This window comes from Eubalaena glacialis, chromosome 18 (genome assembly GCF_028564815.1).
Source record: "Eubalaena glacialis isolate mEubGla1 chromosome 18, mEubGla1.1.hap2.+ XY, whole genome shotgun sequence".
Classification (NCBI taxonomy): domain Eukaryota; kingdom Metazoa; phylum Chordata; class Mammalia; order Artiodactyla; family Balaenidae; genus Eubalaena; species Eubalaena glacialis.
In genome coordinates, this window is record NC_083733.1 from 28,564,301 (window position 1) to 28,581,670 (window position 17,370).

Here is a 17,370-nt window from a genome sequence, read left to right on the forward strand (position 1 = left end):
CACAAGCCAGTTTTGGGGGGAGACAGAAACTCAAGTCCAGGTTCCTTGGTGGCCACGCTGTGGCTCTTTCCACTCAATCTCTCCGCCCCTCGGTTTGAGGCAAGATTGAAAATTCTGGGAGACTTTTAAAAAGACTAAAGGGACTTCCCTGGTGGTCCAGTGATTAAGACTCTGTGCTCCCACTGCAGGGGTCACGGGTTCAATCCCCGGTTGGGGAACTAAGATCCTGCATGCCGTGCGGCACTGCCACCAAAAAAAAAAAAGACTGAAGAAAACAGGTTCCCTGTGTGTCTGCAAACACATGTAAGAGAAGCAAAGGGAAAATAAGTGGCTCCTGTAAATGTCCATGTGGAAATCTCGCAATATGACCTACAGAACCAGTGGAAGCTCAGCACAAAGTTCAATCCAGGGTTGAAAAAACAACACAGTTTTTTCATAACACTCAGCATAGTTGAAACACAGTGTGTTCCAAAACAAATAAATTCTGTCGACTGAGTAAATGTATTTTTATTCATTTCATTGTTTTTCACCTTACTGTTAACTCAAGGCTTTTAAAAAATTTTTTTAAATTAATTAATTAAATTTATTTTTGGCTGCGTTGGGTCTTTGTTGCTGCACGCGGGCTTTCTCTAGTTGTGGCGAGAGGGGGCTACTCTTCATTGTGGTGCATGGGCTTCTCATTGCAGTGGCTTCTCTTGTTGTGGAGCACGGGCTTTAGGCGTGCGGGCTTCAGTAGTTGTGGCTCATGGGCTCTAGAGCACAGGCTCGGTAGTTGTGGCGCACAGGCTTAATTGCTCTGCGACATGTGGGATCTTCCCAGACCAGGGCTCGAACCCGTGTCCCCTGCATTGGCAGGCGGATTCTTAACCACTGTGCCACCAGGGAAGTCCAAGGCTTTTTTAAAATTATTTATTTATTTATTTATTTTTGGCTGCATTGGGTCTTCGTTGCTGCGTGTGCGCTTTTCTCTAATTGTGGAGAGTGGGGGGCTACTCTTCACTGTGGTGCATGGGCTTCTCATTGCGGTGGCTTCTCTTGTTGCGGAGCACGGGCTCTAGGCTCACAGGCTTCAGTAGTTGTGGCACGCAGGCTCAGTAGTTGTAGCTCACAGGCTTAGTTGCTCTGCGGCATGTGGGATCTTCCTGGACCAGGCATCAAACCCATGTCCCCTGCATGGGCAGGTGGATTCTTAACCACTGCACCACCAGGGAAGTCCCCAAAGCCTTTTTTTTTTAAAAACAAAGCTATTATCATTGTTCAACATTTGGTTTCCAACATGGTGAACTTTTTTTTTTTAATTCCCAAAGGCAAAGCATTCTCTGTTCTTGAATCAGTGTCTCCCTGAGGTCAGAGGAGGGAGCACCTGTTTGCCAGGAAATGGTTTTCCATGAGGCTCTAGAAAGGCAAGCATTCTCTGATGGAGCCTTTGCCTTATCTGGAGTTGGAGTTGGTCCAGGTCCACTGAACGGCTCAGAGGCAGCCCCCTCTCCATCCTTCAGGAGCTCAGCCAGGCGCTCCGGTTCCCTCAGCAAAGGCCTGATGTAGTAACAGGACAGTGGGGCTTATCACAGCCTGGGAACCCAGGGCCTTGGTCTCTGCAGTGGGACGAACACTAAAGTCCTTTGAGTCCCAACCCCAAGAAAGAGACTTTCGCCTTCATGACTAAGTGGGTGCTTCAGTGCACTTGGAGGGGGTCAACCAGACCCCGAGATGCCTGGTTCCTTGGCCACCCCAGTGCTATTGGAAGAAGGCTCAGACAGTGGAATCCCCCAACAGCTCACCTTTATGCTGCTTGGGTACGTCTGAGCTGAAATGCCCTTTCAGAGAGCCTCACCCCCCAGCATTGGACATACCTTAATGTACATTCTGCTCCTGCATCCCAGGTGGTGGTGCAAACACTCTGGGGGGGTTCCATTCACAGTAACCTGAACACACTTACCTGAGCAAGGTTCGTCTCCCCCAGGTTCTCTCTCTTCTCTGAGCCCCATCTTACATTCCCCGCACTGCAGCCCCCTCTGCTACTTACTCTGTTTCCATCTCTTACTGGTGGTTCCTCCTCCCTGTCCTTCCACCCAGCCTTGGGCTGGGTTTGGACCTTTCTGATTCTTTGCCCAACGTTGCCATCTTTACACCCACCTCTCTGCTTCCCCATTCCTGACCCACCAAACCTGCACCCCCAACCAAACCTGAAATTTAACACTCCTTCACGAGACTCCCTAAACCATGCCCCTCCTTTGAAGCTCTTTCCTGACACACCCACCATCCATACCCCTCCTCCTGGTGTTTTTGTTGGTTCCCTTTCTTTCCCTGTGGGATGAGCTGGGGAAATGGCAGTGATGCCCACCATGGCCTTTCTCCAACTAGATGAACTCCCTGTTGTGTAGAAAAACACAGGGCACAGAGGAAAGTCTAAGCTGTATTTTTCAAATCATGAGTCAGCACCCATTAGTGGATCCCAAACTCATTTTAGTGGATTGCAACCAACATTAAAAGGAGAACAAGAAATAGAAAGAATAGAAAATACCAAAGTGCATCACTCATAGTAAGGATAAGGATTGTTTTGTGACACTTCAGTTTCACTGTGTTTGTTCCAAACCTCAATGTAAAATAGATTTCTTACTGTGGGTTGCAGTCTGAAAAAGTTTGAAAGTCCCGGTCTACCAAAGAACCAACCACAACACTGAAGACGTGCTATTGAAAGGGAAGGAAGTGAGAGGTGGTTAAATAAATTTGCATTGTTATGGAGGCTCAACGAGCCCCCCGTATTCCCCCTGTAAGGGCTGTAGGTGGGGTGCCCACTCTCCTGACATTGGAGGGGGGAGGCGTGTTTAGGGGGTGCTCCCAGGAAAGGTCTGTAGAAACTGCCAAAATTCACACTCAGCACTCTGACTCAAATTTGTATACAAATCAAAGATTGAAATCTTAATTTGTTGTAATCAAGAGCAAAAGAAAAGTTAAAAGGAATATGAATCCACCAGAGAGTTTTCCAGACAGCTCCACCTGCTACTTCTCCAGCCCAGAAAAACAAAGCCCAGAGGACTTGTCTGATGGGAGTGGGGTCCAGCTGAAATTTGGAAATGTACCAGCTTCTTCCATCAGATCATCAGATGCCACCCCTTAAAGTGCGATGGGGCATGTGTCCTGTCCCCGTGGACAAGTGGGCGTCCCCTGCACCCTGGCTCTGGGCAGGCGCAGCCGAGCCCAGAGTTACTGGCAGTAAAAGGTGAGCACGTTTTCCTGGTTTCCTCGGATCAGGACGACCGGAGGTCTGAGGTCCTGGGACAGCGTCTCCAGCCAGGCCATGTAGAGCGAGCTCGGGCACTTCCCCTTCCTCCCTATGGGCAAGGTGCTGTGGGGCAGGAAGAAGCAGTAGATGGGGAATTACCAAGGGGCCTTCCCCACATGGCCCAGTTCCTGGTTTGCTTTCTGAACAGCATCTCCATTTATTGGCCCCTTCAGAGCTCTTTCTTCCCAGCCACCCTAAGAATGACCTGCTGCTCTCCTTGAAAGCATGACCTGAAATGTACCTTCAGCCGCAAAGCATTTCTTTTCCCTTTTTTTTTGGCCGCGCCCCGCAGCTTGTAGGATCTTAATTCCATGACCAGATATCGAACCTAAGCCCTGGCAGTGAAAGCGCTGAGTCCTAACCACTGGACCGCCAGGGAACTCCCACAACGCCTTTCTAAACAAAGCCATGGCCTGTAAGGTCCCCATGATCTGGTCCCCACCAGCCTCCACAACCTCACCTCCCACCACCCGCAGCCTCGCTCACACCACTACAGTCACAGAAGCTTCCTTTCCACTCCTGAAAAAAATGGCAAGCTTGCTCCTGCCCCAGGGCCTTGGCATGTGACGTTCTTTCCACCCAGAAGGCAGTGTCCCCAGCTCTTCACCGGGTTGGCTCCTTCGATTCCCTCAGGTCTTGGATCAAGGGCACCTCCTTCTCTGATCACCCGCTTCGATCCCATCTTCCCATCCCTCTTTATCATGTCACCCTGTTTCATTATCTTCATAGTACTTCACACTCTCAAATCCTATTTTTATTTATTTGTGTGTTGTCTGTCTCCCCCCACTAGAATGTATGTTCACTCACGAGCAGGCTGGGTCTGTCTTATCCGCCTGTGTCTAAAACACAGTCTGACACAGTGAGGCTGTATGTCACTCATCCGGCCACTCAGGTCATGCCAGCCTCGCCTCTCCAGCTACACACCTGCCTGGGGCCACAACAAAGTGATATGTTCACACGTTTCAGCTGAGCGGCCTGATCCTGCCCCCTGCCCCATACGTAAGGCCCTGGGAGCAGGACTCCGTTGTCGCCTGGGGAGGGCCCCTTGTCCAAACTGCAATGCTGTGCAAATAACAACACGCCCTGGGAATGCTCTTCAGCCACATTTTCACGGCTATGTTGGGAAGTGACTTTTCCACCACACTGAGATTCCAAAGACGCATGGTGATGCCTGCAGCCGTCCTGCTCTTGGCTCTTGGAGGTGGCAGCATCGCAGCTGCCAGCTGGCGTTACGTGAAGCTGGGGCACCAGCACCTTACATGGGACTGCACTTTGTTTTCCCAAAGTACATCCACAGGTACTATTTCATCTGAACCTCAGAACCACCCTGGGGAACAGCTGAGGGAACTGGGCAGAAAGGAGGGTGCTGTGCGACACTGGGCTTCAGAGCCTGACTCTGGGGTCAGAGAAGCTGTAGGAGCCATGGCTTTGCCACTTCCTCAGCCACGTGGCTTTGACAAATGGCTCACTGGCCCTGAGCCTCGGTTTTCTCTTCCCCGAAGTGAGAACACACATGCCCCCTTCATGGATGCTTGTAAGCTCTAACGAAAACCCAGCTCAGGAAGGGTGCTGCACAAAAACGCTCGCACAGAGTAAGCACTTCACGGTGTCAGCAGTACTGTCACCACGTATTACTATTTACCAGCTCGAGATGACCTGCCAGTGAGTGGCAGAGCTGGGACTTGACCCGAGGTCCTGGGATCTTTCCATCCCAGCGGCCCCTGCTCACTGCAACTCCCGCCTCCACTGAGAAGGTGAATTGCGGTCCCTAAACAGCTGTCCCTTATTTAAAATTCCATCCTCAAAGCTTCACTTGCCACAAACACTACCCTCCCTTAAAAAGCAAGGTCTCCAGGATTGGGGAACCCGGTGGGAACAAGGACATTCCATTAAGCCAGTGTCACTTTAGCTAGTAGACTGTGTTTGGGTTTGTCTGGTGCCTTTCCAGGGAAAAGGGAAGTGGGAATATGGAAAGCAAACTTCCCTGATTTAACAGTTATGCTAAAGGCTGGAAATGCCCTCCAGGAACTTCTACATCATTTTCCGCGACTGAATTCAGAAACTTCAAAGACCACGAGGGGAGTGGTGGCTGCGTTATCCAGGGCAGGGGACTCCCATAGCTCCTGCTGTGGCCTTTCCCGCCCCGGGCGGACCCTGTGCACCTGTCCATGCGACTGATTTCCTCGGCAATCTCCCCCAGTGCCAGCCAATGACACACTCTATTTAGGTTCACAGGATGTGTGTGCTGTAAGCTACTAATTTTTAGAAATAAAGCTGCTCCAGAACAAAGGAGCTTTTTGTTTAGAACTGCATCTCTTAGCCACAAAGAAAGGCAGCCTTGGATCAAACCTAGATGAGGAAAGATAACCGTGCTTCAGAATCAGCATCTCTCAGGCTTCAAAACCCAGTTGCCACTTGACAGCTGTGAGATCCTGGCAGGTGCTGAATTTCTCTGAGACTCAGTTTCCTCATCTCCTAAGTGTGTGCACTGCGGAGGGGATGGGGGTAAAATAGAACCACCTCATAGAGTTTTGAAAATTAATAAGGCCCAGGGGGTTGGGATTTTGGGATTAGCAGATGCAAACTATTATATGTAGAATGGATAAACAACAAGGTCCTACTGTATATAGCACAGGGAACTATATTCAATATCCGGTGATAGGAACTTCCCTGGCGGTCCAGTGGTTAAGGCTTTGCCTTCCAATGCAGCGGGTGTGGGTTCGATCTCTGGTCGGGGAGCTAAGATCCCACACGTCTCATGGCCAAAAAGCAAAACATAAAACAGAAGCAATACTGTAACAAATTCAATAAAGACTTTAAAAATGGTCCACATCAAAAAAAAAAAAAACCTTAAAAAAAAATAGCCTATGATAAACCATAATGGAAAAGAATATGAAAAAGAATGTGTATATATATATATATATATAACGGAATCACTTTGCTATAGAGCAGAAATTAACACAACATTGTAAATCAACTATACTTCAAAATAATTGTTTAAAAATAAAAAAATAAAATTAATAAGGTCCAATGCCTTGAGTGTCATAGAGGCTCAATCGATAAAATGCAATGTTGATTACTATTATTTTGACTACTACTATTTGGCTTTGAGGAGGGAGTCTTTATAGAAGAAAGAGGGGTCTAAGACCCAAAAGTTATGCCAGAAGTAGGTTGTTAGTGTGGTCAAAGGTTGCTGGGCTGGTTGCAAGGCTGGTTTTTCAGCAGTGCAGGTTAAGCTGAGCTCCAATGTGGGCCGTTAATCAGATAAACTGCTGATTAGCAGACAGCAAAGAGCCAGTTCTGCCTCAAAGCTGCTCTAGAAAAGAGTCCAAATGCACTCTCTGACGTGCTGGAAAATGTGATTTTTGTCATTTCATGGAGGCTTGGGAGGGTTTTTTCATCCTTAGAATTTCTGGGAAATGCAGGCTCCTGGGCCCCACCCCAGGCCCTGATCTGGAAGGAATTGAGGAATTTGCCATTTTCCACGGTCTCCCGGTGGTTCTGATGAAGGTAACCCTCAGAGTGAACTTTTTACGGGCACGTCTCCAGGTTGGAGACTGAGGAGCGCAGCTGCTGCGCCCTCCCAGTGGAGCTGGCTTGGCAGCCAGGGCCCCTTTGGGCAACAGCTGCGGTCACCACCATGGGGTGGGACGCTGTGTGCAGGCCTCTCCTCTAAGGTGACTGGACTCCTGATTATTTGTATCAGCCAATCCCACAAAGACTGGTGGGTGGGGGATTGGTTTTCCCTATGAGATCCAGGGGGCAGAGGAGTAGGAAGGGAGAGGTGCCAGCAGGTAGTCACTTCCCTGGATGAAATTCCTCATCTTACTGCTTGAGAGACTGACTCATTTTAGTGGCAAATAAACTTAGAATCATAGCATGTTAGCGTGAAAAAGAGTATTGGAAATAATTTAGTTTAACTCTTCTCTATAATCAGGGAAACTGAGTCTCAGAGAAGGAGGGTTACCTGCCCAAGGCCACACAGTGGGCTGGCCAATGGCAGAGACAAAACACAAATCTGTTTTGGAGGTGGCACTCAGGAAGAGGTGGTTTGGCACGCCCACACCCCCTGGCTGGCACACAACAGGTGCCACACCCAGGGAAAGTCGGGGAGCCATCCCAGGGTGAAGCCATTGCCACCGTCTTGCCGTCTGACCCAGTCAACAGCCAGGCTAACCTGGCCCTAGAAACATTTTCTGCAAGATGTTAGCCAGAGGCTTGGAGATAAACCCACTTTCCTTATACCACAGTCCCCACATCAAAGGCAACATGAAGCACTTTCTTTGTACAAAAAATGATCTTCCTAAAAGCTCCAGGAAGCATGGCTTCATAGAGCCATCTTCGTGGGCAGCCACCTGTGCATTCACAAAGCCCCCCACTGAGAAAGGTCCCAGGCTGGGCTTCATGCTCTGCTGTCACTATCCTGACATTCTTAATCACTTTTGAACAAGGGGCCCCACCTTTTCATTGTGCGCGGGGCCCTGGAAATCGTGTGCTCCATCTTGATTTCCGGGTGTGAACAAACAGGTTCCACAGGCTTCCCGGCTGTCCTGCGGAATCCGGAATCCGCAGGTGGCTCACCCCAGGAAATGTCAGGTACTCCGCTTGGCAAATGCCCACATTGCCTCTTGAGCTGGGCCTTTCCCAGCTGTGTTCTGCCACCCTGAGACTCCCTGTGCCACTGTCACCTTCCCCTCATCTTCCACTCAGCCTCAGCCAATACCTGCCCTAGCGAGGCAGCTCCTAAACAGACACAAGCAGCAGCAACGGAAGCCCGAGGGGCTGACAGGCACGGAGCCTGGAATAGCCAGGGCTGGGGCCGGGCTCTGCTTCCACTGCCTAGACCTGGCACCAACATCAATTGGGGGTGGCCAGTGGCCAAGGAGGGCTGGATGGTTCCCAAACAACTAGGAATCGATTTTCTTCTGGAATGAGCTGGGTCCCCTTTGTCAAGCCAAGTTTGGCAGGAAAAAGCAGTGGATAAGGGGAAAGCGGTGATGAGGGGAGTCGGTGAGACCTGGGACACTGGGGCCCCAAGACCTCTGCCAGCTGGCGCTCAGGCGAGGGGCATGGGGCAGATGCAGGCCTGGCCACGTGGTGAGGAGCCACCCGGGTTGTGTTTACAGGAGCTTGGGGCCCTGCATCCTCACAGGGGAAGGCTTGGGTCCTCAGCCAGTGGTCACCCCTGCAGAGCTGACACCTTTGGGCTTGGCGACAGGCTTCTCCTTCCGCAGGGCGCTACTTACATGATGACCAGAGCGGCATCCCGGGAGTAATCCAGCAGAATCTCGTTCAGCCTCACCTGCCGAAGGGACTGGGCGAGGAAAAGCCACGTGGTCACTTCCCATGTCCGATGAGCGGTCCCGGCCAAGCCCAGGGGCCTCTTTGACCATCTCAAACCAGGGGTGTGAATTGTTGCCCCTAAATTATTATAGACTCTCCCACCCCCGAGGAGGTAAGTGAATGCCAAGCTCACCTCCTGGAGAAGCCCCTGGGTGTTTCCTTCCTGACTTTATTACCATGAGCAGCGGATCATGGCAGGGAAGAGCACCTCACATGGCTGGGAAAGCTGGGTTCAAATCTCAGCCCTGAGAGTCCCTGGCAGAGAGCCTGAGCAGGTACCTCGCCTCCCTGAGCGTCACTGCCACAGCTGAGCAATGGGTACCGCAGCGCCCTCTCCCGGGGGATGTGGGGAGGCCTGAGGGAGATGATCTATGCAAAAGCTCCAGGCCGAGGGGAAGCACTTGATAAGGCGGACTTGGAGCAGGGGTGGATGGCTCCACCTCTCCCGTCACAGAGTAGGCAAGAGCCTTCTGCGGACACGATGCTTTACTCAGCATTTTCCAAGGAGCTGGGCAGCTGTGGGAGGGTCTGGGGCCTCAGGGCTGCTGGGTCAGGGAATTCCCCAAAGCTGGGGGGGGGGGCGCTGGGTTGTGTGGGGCTCCCTCCCACCCCAAGGCCTGTCTCCAAATTGTTCAGAAACGACTGACACTCAGGGTCTCATAGTGGACGGACACCCCATGTGAGAGAATGGAAAACCGAGGGGAAGTGAGTTCACCTAAATGTCACATGGTCGGCATTTTGGGTGGAATCATTCTTCGTTGTGGACCTGTCTGGTGGGTTGGAGGATGTTTAGCAGCATCCCAGGCCTCTACTCGCTAAATGACAGTAGCAATCCTGCCCCCCGCCCCCGGAGGTGACAGCCAAAAATGTCTCCAGAAGTCACCAGATGTCACACTGCCCCTCAGAACCACTGCCCCAGAGCACACGGGGAGCAGAACTGTGGTCCCCAGGCCCCCAACTGCTCACCCCACCTAAAAATGGCCTTGGCAGCCACCACTCTCCTTTAGGCCCTATCAGAGTCCTGAAGATGCTGCCTGGGAAGAGGGGCGGGGTCTACAGCTAAGGGGAGAAGATCAGTCAGCTTTGTTGGCCCACAGGACAAATTTTGCCTTGACCTTCACCACCTGCCTTATGCATCCCTTCCTGCACACATGGAGGAACAGGGGAGGGGAGGGAGGAGGACTCCGGGCAGTCCATTGCCACGGCCGGGAGGTGGGGGGGTGACTCAAAATGGGCAGGGGGACCAGGCTCCCATGCCAAGGAGGCTCCGAGATCAACCACTGGGTCACCCGTCAGCCTGAGCATGTATGGCTTGAGGACACCTCAGAGGCTTGGGGCGGGGAGAGTAGAATCGAGGGTCAGGGAGGGGGTTAAGGAAGCCCAGGACAGATGGGGCACAGGTGCTGACGCCTGGGAGCCCCTGGACCCCCACCCCACCCCAGCAAGGCCCTTCTCTCTCCTGCACCTTGATTCTATTCTTGTTAATCTCCTCATCTGAGATCTTCCAGGGGCAGTCCCGCCTCATCTCGGTGACCGTGGCCTCGTCTTTGAAACCATCATTCAGGCGGAAGGGCGCAATCATGTCCTCAAACCGCTTGGTGCTGGGGACAGAGAGAGCAAGTGAGACCGGGTGAGATGCCCGTTTCCAGGGAAACCAGGTCCTCAGAGGCAGATGGAAGTGGGTGCCACGGGGACATACATTTCAGGCTGAAACCCATTCTGACGCTGCCTTTTACATCAAAGCAGCCTCTGTGTTGAATTCAGCGCTGACGGGTGGGTCTGACTTTCAACAGAACTTCCGCAAGTCGTCCACGAAGACCAACCTGTGATCCACCTCCACGCACCTGTCCGTCCCCCAGGTATTTACTGAGCACTATTCTGTGCCAGGCTCTGTGCTACGCAACAGTGAACAAACCAGACAACATACCCCATCCTCACAGCGCTCACGGACTGCTGGGCGACAAATAAGCAAATAAATACAGATTGGTAGTATTATGAAGGCACAAACTGAGTACCGGGATGGGGACTAATTGGGCAGGAAGACCTCCCTGGACCCAAGGATGTCCGTCCTTCTGAAGCCAGCTATGCACAGGGCAGGGGCTGCTGGAGCAAACAGAACTGAAGGTGTAAAGGCCCTGAGGCAGAAGCATGCTTGGGCTGTTTGAGGAGCAGCGAAGGAGCCCGTGTGTCCGGAGCAAGGCAAGTGCAGGGGAGAATGGGGTGCCAACAAGTGTAAGTCAGGTAAAGGAGAAAGAGCCAGCAAAGGATACTGAAAGAAGGACCACAGAGGTAGGTGCGAACCAGGAGAGGGTGGCGTCTTAGAAGCCAAAAGAAGGACTGTTTCAAGAAGGATCGCTGTGCCAAATGCCGCTGAGAGGCAGAGAAAGATGAGGACAGCAGTGGGCTCTGCGGATCTGGTGGTGCGGAGGTCACGGCCGAGGCTGGAGAGAGTGATTTCAGTGGAGCAGTGGGAGGGCAGCCAGACTGGAGTGAGCTGGAGAATGAGGGATGGAGCATCACTTTGGAGAAGGTTGGCTGTGCAAGGGAGGAGAGAAATGGTCCAGGAGGTGGAGGCAGATGCAGGGGCAAAGGGGGGTTTAAAGATAATATGTGCCCGATGGGGTCTGCATGCTGGCTTGCGCTATCCTCTCCACTGAGGAAGGTCTTCCCCCATCTCTGTTTACGGCCTTTCTCAAGGCTCTGCTCCTCCACCAGCAGAGACGACCTTTCCTCCTGTGCATTCTGGTCCCTGTCTGCAGCATTCTGATGGCTCTTGATGTCCTCCCTACACCTAAGCCGGGGTAAACCCTGCAGGGCAGGGCTGCAATGTACTCATCTCTGCCCCTGCAGCTCAAGCACAGCCCTGAGAGAATGGGAGAGTCAGGATATCCATCACTATTAAATAGTTCCTTTCTTCTCTTCTTGATTTCCTTCCCTCTCCAGGTAAACAAGGGCTAAAGAGGTCAGGACAGACCTTACTTTATGGAGAAGATAGAGTCCTGGAAAACCTCATGTAGACAGATTGACATAAAGCAATCCTATTGTAATGTCTTCTTTTAAGAATATAAAATTGAATCATTAGGAAAGTACATCATCCCTTCTGGCCCCACAATTGAGCCCTGATACAAATTCACACAGGAGTTTGCTTAAAGTCCTCCCACTTGCCATTGTATGGGCGGGCAGGGGGAGTGGTCCCTCAGACCATTCGATATCTTCCACCCTCCAAGTGCCAGTAGGTTAATATAACATCAGGGGCCGCAGCTGTCATGTTTCTGCCTCAGGGCCTTTGCACCTTCCGTTCTGTTTGCTCCAGCACCCCTCAGCCCCGTGGAGGGGACGTGCCTCTGCCATGGCCCCTGCAGAAGGAGCTACCCTCTAGCTGTGTATTTCGGGGCATATGATTCTGCCATTCCTGGCCACAGCCAACTGGACCAAAGGTAGCCAAGAAATAGGCCTTCCAGTGGCCTTTACCTTAGCTTGGCAGGAAGGGATGAGCTGGGCCAATCACAGTCGCTTTTTCAGGCACTTAAATTAAGCAATGCCCAGAGAAGGAAGGAGGCAGCTTGTAGCGGATTGGGACTGCAGGGAAAGGTCGAGATGCAGAAAGAGCTCGGAAGCTACAAGCAGGCAGAAGCCACAAATCCAGCATTGATTGATCATCGACTCTGGGCTGGGCGCCGAGTTAAGCATGTTACACGGATTGTCTAAGACAGTGGTTTTCAAAGTGAGGTGCCTGCACCAGCACCGGAGAGCTTGTTATAATTGCACATTCTCAGGCCTTACCCCAGACTTATTAACTCAGAATCTTGGGGGTAGGACCCCCAAGCTGTGTTTTCACAAACCCTCCAGGTGATGCTGATGTTTAAGCACCACTGCTTTATGAAAACAATCCAGGGGTTGGAGAAAACTGAAGAAAACCAGTGTAGGTAAAATCAGCCTTTTGTGAATAGCAAGCAGCCTGGGCTCCTGAAGTGTGAAGCTGGAGACTCCCTCAGCCCCCAGGTCTGTGGGGTAGGTGGAGGGGTCCCTGGCAGATGAAACACCGGCTTCTGCTCGAGGGGCAGAATAGCCATGATCTGCACCAGTAAGAGCTTCAAAAACACTTGGTGTGTGAAAAGCATAAATGTGAACATTCTTCGGCCTCCCGCCCAGGTGTGTTTCTGGCAAAGACCACAGCTCTGATATGCAAAGGACCAGCAGGCAGGGGGAAGAAACACGAACAGAAATTAACGGCTGCACACTCGACCCTTCCTCTTTCTTTCCATGAGCCCAGTCTAGGTGGGGGCAGGAAGGACCATGTCCTTGCCCTTGGCTCACCAGAGAGAAAGGGCCGACCCTTCTGCCTGGAACCCCCAACACAGAAAACTCACTGCTCAGCCCGCGGCTTCTGGTTGATGTCGGGAAGGATGTGAACTTCGTGGAATCCCAGCCGGAACTTGCTCAGCAGAGAAATGATCCTGGGAGATGGAGATTTTTTTTTTTTTTTAATGTATTCATTCATTCAATGAGTTTTTATTGAGCTCCCGTGGAGGATATAGCAGCAAGCAAAACAAACCCTGCCCTCGGGGAGTTTACATTCTAACCTGGGAGGAGGGCAGACAATAAATGAATATTGATAAAGCAGGTCAGGTGATGACGAGTGACATGGGAAAGGAATTGTCCTAAGTATCTGGTGGCCACCTCCCGACTAGGGCGCCTCACATTTTAATGTCTGAGCACCTGCTGGGGATTGTGTTACAGCGCAGATTCTGATCCAGCTGGTCTGGGCTGGGACCTGGGATTCTGCATCTCTAACCAGCTCCCAGGTTATGTGAGGCTGCTGGTTCACTGGCCACACTTTGAGAAGGAAGGGTCTAAGGGATGGGAGGCCAAATGCAGGAAACTCCTCAGGGTGGCTGAGGAAACAGATAACACACATGAACTAAGTACAGAACCCGAAGCAGCAAGCCAGAGGGCCCTGACTTCGCATCCACAGGGAGGAGATGCCAACTGTGGTTTGCGGCAGTCAGGGAAGGCTTCACAGAGGAGTTGGTGATCTGGCTGGATGGTGAATGGTGGGTAAGACTGTTATAGGCCAAAGAGGGTGTCCACACTGGAATCACCCAAGGAGCTTTCTAAACAGTACACGTGCCTTGGCCCTAGCCCGCCCATTGCATCAGAATCCCGGGGCAGGACACAGCGTTGGTGATGCCCCAGGACTAGTTGGTGGGGAGTGAGCACCCCAGGAGGGGATTCCAAATGACCAAAGACATGGGGGTGCAGGGGATGGAGTGCGAACAGTGAGGGGCTGCCTGGGGTGGTGTGGAGCACGCTAGGGGACAAAAAGGAGACAAGCCCGAAGGAGCAGGCTGGGGCCCAGCTGTCAAGCCACTGCTGGTCCCTGAACTTGGGAGTGAACTCAGGAAAGCAGAGCTGTGGGCAAACATCTTGGTGTGCAGTGCTGGTTGGCAGGCCTGGGCAGGGCCTGGGTGGAGGCAGTCATGAGGAAGGCAGAGGACGTGGCCTGGTCCAGAGTCACCTGGGAGGCAGAGGAGATTTCACACCCTTCGCTTGAAAGACATCCTGTGACCCCACAGTGCTGCAGCCTTGAACTAAACTAAACCTGCTGAACCCAGCTTTCAGTCGGAGCTGGAACAGGAAGCCGAGAGGGCAAAGCAGCCTTTGAGGTGTGTTTACCTTTTGGAGAGCACAGGGAAGCGGATGCTGCATCTCCCAGGCAATGCTCTCCTCTGCATTGCTGAGTAGGGCGCTCCGGGTAGAGAAGTTCTCAGTGGGGGGTGAGGACGAGATGGGATTGCTGGTCGCCCTTAACTCATGCAGTGGGTGATTCAGAAGGGGTCGTGGGGATGTGGTCCTGGCATAGGACTAAAGTGGCACAAGCCACGGGGTCCTGACCCTGGGGCGTCATGGCTGGCACTAAAGGCTGGGCAGGGTTTTCTCTCTGGTTAATTAACTGCATGATTTGAGGCAAGCCACCCACCCCATCCTTCCCAGCCTGGCTGCACCCTCCAGCAGTCCTCCATCCTACGACCTTAGACCTCACTTGACCTTGCTCTAAAGAAGCAGGTGCCCAAATCTAGGCACACATGTGCCACCTGCCCAATTCCTGCCACCTCCACCCTGTGTACCTGCCTACTATTTACTTCCTTCTCAGCTTAAGTCAACTCACATTCTTACTTAGATACATCTTGAAAGGAAATTGTCATCACAATTTAAACAGAAAACCAGCATCTCTTGCCAGAAAGACGTGACCAATAAAGCCAGTAAACCAACGTCACTAAATTCTGGTGGATGCCATTTCCTGCCAAGCACTCCAGCCAGGCCTGCTTCATCTTGTTTAGACAGAGAATCAGCCACAGAATTGGAGAATTAAGTCACTTCTCACCAAGAGATTCTTCAGGATTTGCTGCCCCTTATCCTGGCCACTGAAGTCACCTCTGGTCTCACCACGGGCAGCAACCCAAGCTTGGGGGGACGTTGCCCTGAAAGTTTCTAAGCTCCGCCTCATTTCTGAGGAGGAGGGGCCTTCTCCATCCTTCATTTCACACAAACCTCCTTGAGGTTTGTGGGTTTAAAATTTAACAGCTCTCCCTGTCATGGCCGGGACTAGGGCATGTGCATCTTATTAAAGGGGGACAGGACACCAAAACCACCTCTGAAATGGAGAGAAACCTGCTCCTGCCCAGAGCTTCCTCACCACGGCTGTGACCTGAGAGGGGCAAGCCCCCGGGGGCAGTGGAGGAGGGCAGGGGGGTGGGCAGGCAGGGGCAGGCTGGGGTAGCGCTGGGATGACACCTACCGGTCCCGCGCGACCCACACAGTGCCCCCCACTTACGCCTTTCTCTCCTGGTCCAGCCTGTTGATCTGGCCCCCCACGAACACGCGGGTCCTGCATTTATTCCATCTCTTCTTGCGGCCGAGGAGATAGGGGATGAGGAGGGTGAGGCCTGGCAAGGAGGGTCTCATGAGTCAAGAGGAAAATGCTCTCAGGATCCAGCCCTCTCTGAGTTCCCGCCCCGCTCTGCCACTAGCAAACCCCTTCCCCTCTCTGGACCTCAGTGTACCCACCTCTGTAATGAGTGTGCCAGACTAAACCAGGGGTGAAACACCGGGCTCTGTGGGCTGGGGTTTATTTGGCCTGCACGATGCTTTTAAATAAGTGAGCTGGCATTTAATAATTGGGATATTTCACACGTAAATCTAGATCGCTGTCACTTATCACTGTGTAATCCACAAATGACCTCACTACTCTGTGCCTCAGTTTCCTTATTTGTAAAGGGGGTTAATAATTGTTCCTACCTGGGGATTGCATTAGGTTAACCCATGCAAGCACTTAGTGTCAAGCATACAGTAAGTGCTCATTCAATACTATCTATCACATCCTATATATAATAGGATATATCTTACTGGAACAGAACATTTTCTCTGTATCTAGGGCTCAATCAAGGGTGGGAACAATAAAGCTGAGAATGATATGCTTTAAGAAAAATGGGAGAGAGTGTTTTTCTTTGGGAAGTGAAGAATATCCCTACAGCTTTCCTGTGCACCAGGCCATCTCTCCCATTTATGTCATGTGCCTGTGACCCCAAGGGCCTGTCCAGTCTGAAGGTTCCACCTCATGTTGACCTCAGCTGCTCCCCTAAGCCTCCCATTTTATAGTTAAAAAGCATGGGGCCAAGAGAGGGGCCCAGCCAGGCTCCTGTGAGTCCAGTGGTGGGCCCAGGGGCCCCTATTTCCCTTTGCTGGGCTCCAAGGTCCCAATAGAAGCCTTGTCGAGAGTGACCAGGAAGGGCATGCTGAGAGAGTAAGTCATAGAGGGGAGACGGCCGGCGGGGAGCCGGCGTCCTGGGGGCGCTGACCTCCATCGTCGAATAGCCAGTAGATGTCAATGGTCTTCTTTCCCTGCTCCGACTGGAAGATGGTGCTGGCCTGCTCCTCCTGCACCAGGGCCTCGGGGTCCACTGCAGGAGCAGAGGGGCAGGTCACATGGGAGCACAGCCCATCCAAATACCCGAGTGTGTCTGAAAACAGAGCGAGCTGCCCTGGGAGGTGGGCTTGCCGTCACCAGGGCTGTGCACGCGGTGGCCGGAAGCCCCTGCTGCAGGCATGCACTGGGGGACTGGCCCGGAGCACCGCCAATGGGCCCTCCTGATGCCGAGACTCCGGGAGCAGGGACCCAGGATGGGCAGGGCTGGGATGCGCCCCTCCCCTGCTCCCAGCTTCTCTCTCCTGGGATTCTGGTTGGCACTGGGGGGTTGGGGCCATTCTCTTAAAAACTCCACTGTGCCCCTCACAGATGCCCACAGGATGCCCCCAGCTCCTGCACTGCAGGTTCCCCTGCCTGCCAGAGAATCGCTGCCCCTCCCGGTTGGAGCCTGGCCAGGGGGGCCTCGGAGGGGTTGGGACTTGGGCCCCAGAGCCCACTGGGTGGGGGTCCCACGATGCCTGGACACTGAATTCTCCAGCAGGGCTGGCAGTCTTTATCCTGCCCCTCCCCCACCCCCTGATTCCCTGTTGCTTAATCCCAGGGGTCTCAGGTGCCACTGTCACGAGCAAAAACCTCCTGCCCTTGCCCAAGTTCCCCGGTGGCCCATCGCTAGCTGCTCCCAGGGTGACAGCGCCCTGAGCCTCTGAGTGGGTGGGACTGACCCGTGCCGGAGACAGACGGCCTGGCTCCACTGGCTCTGGCTTCCTTGCCATCCTCCACTGGGTCAAACACGGGGTTAACTGCAAAAAAGGGG

General features: G+C 52.7%; 1 protein-coding gene across 9 annotated transcripts in view; it reads right to left on the minus strand.

Annotated features, from left to right (window-relative positions):
• Window positions 1-2,895: 2,895 nt before the first annotated feature.
• Window positions 2,896-17,370, minus strand: part of SLC12A3 (solute carrier family 12 member 3) — a 36,956-nt gene continuing 22,481 nt past the window's right edge. For 6 of the 9 annotated variants that reach the window (XM_061172410.1, XM_061172405.1, XM_061172409.1 and 3 more), the window contains 8 exons: window positions 17,279-17,356; window positions 16,489-16,590; window positions 15,465-15,576; window positions 13,000-13,086; window positions 10,095-10,230; window positions 8,533-8,600; window positions 7,747-7,836; window positions 2,896-3,349 (listed from right to left, as the gene is read on the minus strand). In XM_061172410.1, coding sequence (XP_061028393.1) covers window positions 3,208-3,349; window positions 7,747-7,836; window positions 8,533-8,600; window positions 10,095-10,230; window positions 13,000-13,086; window positions 15,465-15,576; window positions 16,489-16,590; window positions 17,279-17,356 — 815 coding nt within the window. In that variant the 3' untranslated portion in view covers window positions 2,896-3,207. The remainder of the gene's footprint in view (window positions 3,350-7,746; window positions 7,837-8,532; window positions 8,601-10,094; window positions 10,231-12,999; window positions 13,087-15,464; window positions 15,577-16,488; window positions 16,591-17,278; window positions 17,357-17,370) is intronic. The other 3 variants (XM_061172408.1, XM_061172412.1, XM_061172411.1) reach the window with 1 other exon arrangement.